The 6,106-nt window shown below is 44.9% G+C and overlaps 1 protein-coding gene across 5 annotated transcripts in view; it reads right to left on the bottom strand.

The window, feature by feature from the left end:
• Hydin (HYDIN axonemal central pair apparatus protein) overlaps positions 1–6,106 on the bottom strand; it is a 421,354-nt gene that overhangs the window by 137,148 nt on the left and 278,100 nt on the right. For all 5 annotated transcript variants that reach the window (XM_031341421.1, XM_031341424.1, XM_031341423.1 and 2 more), the window contains 3 exons: positions 4,941–5,051; positions 4,524–4,733; positions 1,534–1,671 (listed from right to left, as the gene is read on the bottom strand). In XM_031341421.1, the coding sequence (XP_031197281.1) occupies positions 1,534–1,671; positions 4,524–4,733; positions 4,941–5,051 (459 nt within the window). The remainder of the gene's footprint in view (positions 1–1,533; positions 1,672–4,523; positions 4,734–4,940; positions 5,052–6,106) is intronic.

Genomic DNA, 6,106 nt, shown 5'->3' with positions numbered 1-6,106 from the left:
TTTTTGTTTTTTGGGTTTTTTTGAGACAGGGTTTCTTTGTATATCCCTGGATATTCTGGAATTTGCTCTGATCTGACCAGGCTGACATTAAACTCACAGGGACCCACCTGCCTCTGCCTTCTGAGTTCTTGGATTAAAGACTTGTACCACCACATGGCAATTTCTTTCTTTCTTTCTTTCTTTCTTTCTTTCTTTCTTTCTTTCTTTCTTTTTTTCTTTCTTTCTTTTTTTAATTCTGAAAATTTATGAGGCTAGGCTAATGGGTGTGGGTGTACTCACTGAATAAACAGTGCTACATTCTTCACATTCTGTAAGACGGAAAAGTCAGCGTTCAACTCATGAAATTAGGACAAGAAAACGTGGCCGCAAAGTCTAAAGACCAGTTAAGACAAATCAGGAAGAAGAGCAAAGGGAAAATGGTTTACTAGCTTGGGTTTAAAAGATGCTGCAATGGTAATAGCTTAGAGTTAAGGTTTGGATGCACAGGCCAAGGACTACAGAGACGCCATGCCAGGGAGAGCCACATCCCTTATCTCTGGATGGTAAGACTGTGAACAGGGGCTGCAGAGATGGCACAGTGCTTAAAAGCCCTTGCTGCTCTTACAGAGGACCTGAGTGCAAGTCCTCGTGACTGCCTGTGACTCGGGTTCGAGGGATCTGATGTCCTCATGCTGCCCTTCTTGGGTATACACACACACACACACACACACACACACACACACACACACAAATCCCGAAAAAAAGATTATGAACAATTAAAAACTAACTATATCTCCTTTTATATTTTCTAACTTTTTATAACAAGCATGCATCATATTCATAAGGAGAAAAATTCAACAAAAGTTTTTAAGGACTGCCAGCTCAACATAATATCAACAGGAGCAACTTCTGCACTTGCTTCCAAAGCCAGAGTGGCTCTCTGCTGGCTGCAGGTGTTTTCATACTGGCTAACGGAAAGTTGCTCTGTTTGTATAGCTTGTATGAGGGGAGCCCTGAAGAACTACAAAGAAATTTGATGTACCAGTGGGGACTCCCCCCATGCCTTTCTTTAGAGATAATATCTCATTATATAACATAAGGTCCTACTTTCTACACCTCCAGAGTGCTGGGGTTTGAAAGGCGTACTAGCACACACGACTCAAATTAAATTTGTTATCATGAAGAACATCTTTAAGTTGCATGTATCTAACTGGTTCATCACATGTCTGTTGTACCTGGAAACAGGGAATGGAGGACTTAGTAAATGTTTGTTTAGTGACCAAGTATTCCTAAGTCTATCTATCTGTCTATCAATTTATCCACCTACCTGTCAGTCCGTCTACCAACCTAGGCTCCTCACTCGGAAGGGCCTCAAACTTGCCCAGCAGCAAAGGATCAGCTTTCCCCCGATCCTTCTGCTTCACCCCACTGAATGTTCGGGGATTGCCTGTATGTGCCACCATATCTGAGTCCCACCTGTTGCTCTGGCAGTGAAGTCCCCTGCCCTGGGTGTGGCTTGTCTGTCTGGGGTGAGCCTTCTCAGTTCTGACTCACCGACAGAGGCAGGATAAGCGGTACTCCAGGAAGAAGGTTCCTCGGCGAAGACCGGTAGTTAGTCAGCACGTTGAACTCAAAGCCAACTTTCCCAATGTTTTTCAGTGTGATTTCACGTTCTGTGACATGGTCAAACAGCTGGAGAGAGGATGAGAAGAACGGTTACCTATCTGTGGGATTCTGCTATTAGCCTGACAAAGGAGGGGGGTTAGCAAATGCACCTCCCAAAATGTCTTCCTATGCTCCATAATGTACTGGTCTGTCCACTTAAAGCATCATAAAAGGAGCCTCCCTGGAAAATCTCAATTTTCTAAAAATAAGAGGATTTGCTTCTGATTTGATCCTATTAAAATACAACATTTGAATTTAGAATGTTCTAGATTTAATTTTCTCATTGATATCCGGAGCCATAGGTATAGCACACCAGTTGAGACTTACTAGCATACTTCATGAGCTCATATGGTAGGCTTAGCATCCCCAAACTGAGGCCTACTTTAGGGGTTCTAGGGACAAACCAGGGCAAAACTAGATCCACTAGGTAGGGTCAGGTCCATTTAGGGTGGCATAGTTGTGGAGATGAATTGAAGCCAGTTTATCAGAGGACCCTGGAGGTAAGGAAGAAAAGCAAATTCTACTTGGATAACAGTAGAGAAGGCAGCGGCCAGTGCTGGATGACTCTGAATGCCGATACAGTCTTCAATTCACACATATCTGCACACACATTTTGATAATTTCTACTTGCTGTGTAGCTATGTCACAGCAATCAAATGAGGCAAAAATTGCTAAGCGTATACAACACTCAGAGAATCAGCTGATGGCTGCATGATGAGTTCTAGGGCTATACAGAGAGACCCCATCTCAAGAAAACTGCCAAACCTAAAACAAAACCACAAAAGAGGAGGACTTAACAATGGGGACCCCACAGACTCCCCAGATGTTACAGTCTATTGCCAATACTATAGGTCACCTTCCAGAACTTGACAGTAAGATCCTATTGTCAAAGATACCACTCATTTGAGTCATGAAACAGGAAGAGATCCAGCTGGTGCTCTACTGGGAGCTGCGTCCCTGCTGGCTAGCCTAGCTTTCATGCTGCTGGAAGGTGCCATGGGAGCACTGGGGCAAAAAGTGCCTCACCTAGCTGTGAATCCTGTGAACTACAAGAACATGCCTGGTATAACAGGGACATAACAGTTATAGGAGTAACAAACTACCTCTTGACTGGCTATATGGTCCACCCCATAAGATGGCATGCACACCTACCACGGAGGCCTGTGGACATAAGCCATGGTCCCCGGGGGAAACCCTAGTACTACACTAGTTCTGCTAAAACTATATGCTATTAAAATGAATTCTAATAACGTAATGCCATCTATTAGAGCATCTCCTGACCCTCATGAGCGAAGCTTCTTTTTGTGATAGATGGCAATAGCACAGAGACCCAGAGCTGATCAATGTGTGGAGAACAGACTTCGGAGTGCTCGGTTCTAAGTGAGATGTCTACATCACACCTCTCCTCTCAAGGCTCGGGGATCTGTGTGGAAGAGTGGGGCACAAGGGTGGCAAGAGCCAGATATGGTGGGTAACTTCCAGACCCAGCAGGGCAGCTGCGTGGAGGGAGGGAGTGGGCAGAGTCCCAGCCCTAGCCAGGGTGTTTGCTTGCTGCTGGAGAGTGACCGCTCTCTTTAATGATGTAGTCCCTGCTATACTGATCCTGCACTCAAGAACGGTCATCTGATACAAACAGGGCTTAATGGGGAGGGAGCAGGAACACAAAAGTAAAACAGAACAAGGTGGGTAGGAGGCTGAGGAGGATCTGAGAGGAGCTGGGTGAAGGGGTGAATAGGATTAAAATACAGTGTATGAAATTCTCTAAGAATAAAACTATTGTTTTAGAAAGACTCTAAGATTTAAAAAAAAAAAAGGCTTAGGACATCCTCAGTAAAAGACATAATTGGTGACAGAGAAGGGAACTCTTGATGACTGTCTACCTCGACCAGGGTAAAGCACTGACCAGTGGGATAGCATCGCTGCCCTTCCCCATCTTATAGAAGAGAGATGCTGGGGTTTGGAGAGGTGAGGGGATACTCCTAAGGTAGCAGTGGGAATCCAGACAGGATAAAAAACAAAACAAAACAAAACAAAACAAAAAACCAAACCAAAACAAAAAGACAACGAAACAAAAAAGAAATGTGCTCTTTTCTCAATACTGTGCTGCTGGGATGAAATGCCCAAGGAATGATGGGATTGATGAGATGAAGATACACTTCTGGGACAACGACGTAAACACGGGTTAGTAGTGACGAGATCCCTTGCTTGGTATATGTCTGTAGACTAGAGGTACTGACATCACCTGGCAGAGAGCTCATTTTTGAAAAATGAAACTCAAGGCCAAATGCTGGGGCCACTGAATCAGACCCTGGGTCCTTTATGTACCACAGTATGGACAGACTGTTGTAGTATGTTGACATGGCAGCCAGGTGTCATTGTGTATGCAAGTAATCCTAGCACTTGGGGGGTGTAGGTGAGAGGATCAGGATTTGAGGTCGTCCCGGGGCTACAACAGTGGTTTTGAGGTAAGGCGGGACTACATAATACACTGTCTTTAAAAACCAAAACCAAAAACATCAAAACAATTATTTAGGTAGGGCCTGTGGCGGGACTGGAGTGAGTCAGAGTAGGACTGAGGTGGGTAACCTGGAAATGCTGCACGCTGAGGGTATGTGGGGTGTGCAGGACAGGGCAGCAAGAATGCCTTGGAGCCTGTGACTGGAGGTGTGTGAGAAGCTAGTGCTAATGAGAGAGACAGAGTGGAAGTGAGCATCTCCTGATGCTTAACTGGAGGATTTATCAAGAAGAGCAAGTGAAAAAGACCACAAGCAGGGGCACTGGGGCAGGGAAGCTGAATATGGATGAAGGGCCGGAGTCATGAGGACCACAAGCCATGCTTAAGGCAAACCCAGAAAAGCCCCACCTGATGTCTGCAGTACCTGCAAGCCATAGTTAATGTCCTTCGTGTCAAAGGAGTAGTTGACCAGGGACGCTTCCCCCTTCAGTAGTATTTCATAGGTGGGCCCTCCTTCCACTTCACACAGAGCTTTGGCCCGGGCCATGATGTCACAGTGTCCGTAGAAGGTAAACGATATCTGATGGCTGCTGTATGGCCGCAGAACTCCATAGAGGGGCAAAATGTCAAACACCTGCAGAGAAAGGCATCCCACATGGGACCAGCTGTCAGGAAGATGGGTCTGTGGTGGATGGATTAAAACTCATTCTTGACTTTTGACTCTTGAGCACAGGTGAAGGTGACAGTGGAAACGCTCTGGGGAGATGTCCGTCTCCAGTATGGAGAAGGTGCTTGGAAGCATCAGTGCTGGGTGACTGAGGGGCTTGCAGTCATCACTTACTTCTTCTATCCCAATAGAAAGCATCTCATCCTGTTCATAGAGCCACAGGCATTCTGGATAGTCCGGCTGGCTCTGGCTTCTTTCTGTTCCTGCGGAACTGTATTTTATTGCCTGGAAATGAAAGAAGGAAGAAAAGCTAGCAAGCGCATGCCACGGCTCATCATTAATGCATACCTCTCCTTCCTTGCAAGAAAAAGGAAACACAGCAACTATGATGGTAAGAATGGAGTGTGTAGGAGATGGAGAGATGGCTCAGTGGCTAAGAGCAGGTAATGCTATCACAAAGGACCTTTGTTTGGTCCCCAACACTCTTGCTGAACGGCTCAGAGGCATCTGTAACTCCAGCTTGAGAGGACCTGGCCCCCTCTTCTGGCCACTATGGGTACTGCATGCATATGCATATGCCCTCCCCAACACAAGAATACGTTTTTTTAAAACCTGGGCATTTTTTTTCCTACGATGACAGCTGGACAATGCTCAAAATGCACATATATGGATATTTATGGCAGAGTCATTTTAGCAGGGGAGTTCTGAAAGTAAGCTATCTGCCCACCAGACACAGCACACTTTAAATAGCATGTGCATGGCACCTCTCTATCCACAGAGGAGGACTCAATGTGTATTTGTGGATCAGGAACAATGCATACAACACGTTCTTGAGAGAAACGGTGTGTTTTAGCCATGTGAGAAAACAGAGGCCTCATGTGAGTCACACTCTGAAGGCATGAGTGGGTGTGAACCCATTCTGAGATCTGACTGTACAAAACAGTTATCTGGGAGACTGCTATGAATTTCAGTAGTATTTCCTTATGAATGGTGGAATTCAAAGGAGTTTTTGTTCTGATATTTCTGTATGGCACGAATTTTCCACGACAAGTGTCTCTGAAGATGGACATTGTTGAATATTCAGAAGACAAATGTGTGAAATGAAAAGGTAGGGAAGGATCTAAGGAAAGAAATTAAAATCAATTAATAGTTTGTAGTACTCATGCATCTCTGCCCTGTGCATACATGTCTGTCCATACCTCATGTGGTGGGATAGTCTTCATAAGTATCATTTAAAGAATTAAAAGTAGTTGGCATATAGTCATGATACAAAGTTAAAATATCCCAGCAATATCCCTTGCTCTTCAGTTTTCTCTTAGGTAACCACTGTTTTGTTTTTG

This window comes from Mastomys coucha, unplaced genomic scaffold (assembly GCF_008632895.1).
Source record: "Mastomys coucha isolate ucsf_1 unplaced genomic scaffold, UCSF_Mcou_1 pScaffold22, whole genome shotgun sequence".
Classification (NCBI taxonomy): Eukaryota; Metazoa; Chordata; class Mammalia; order Rodentia; family Muridae; genus Mastomys; species Mastomys coucha.
This window is presented reverse-complemented; position numbering and strand designations above follow the sequence as displayed.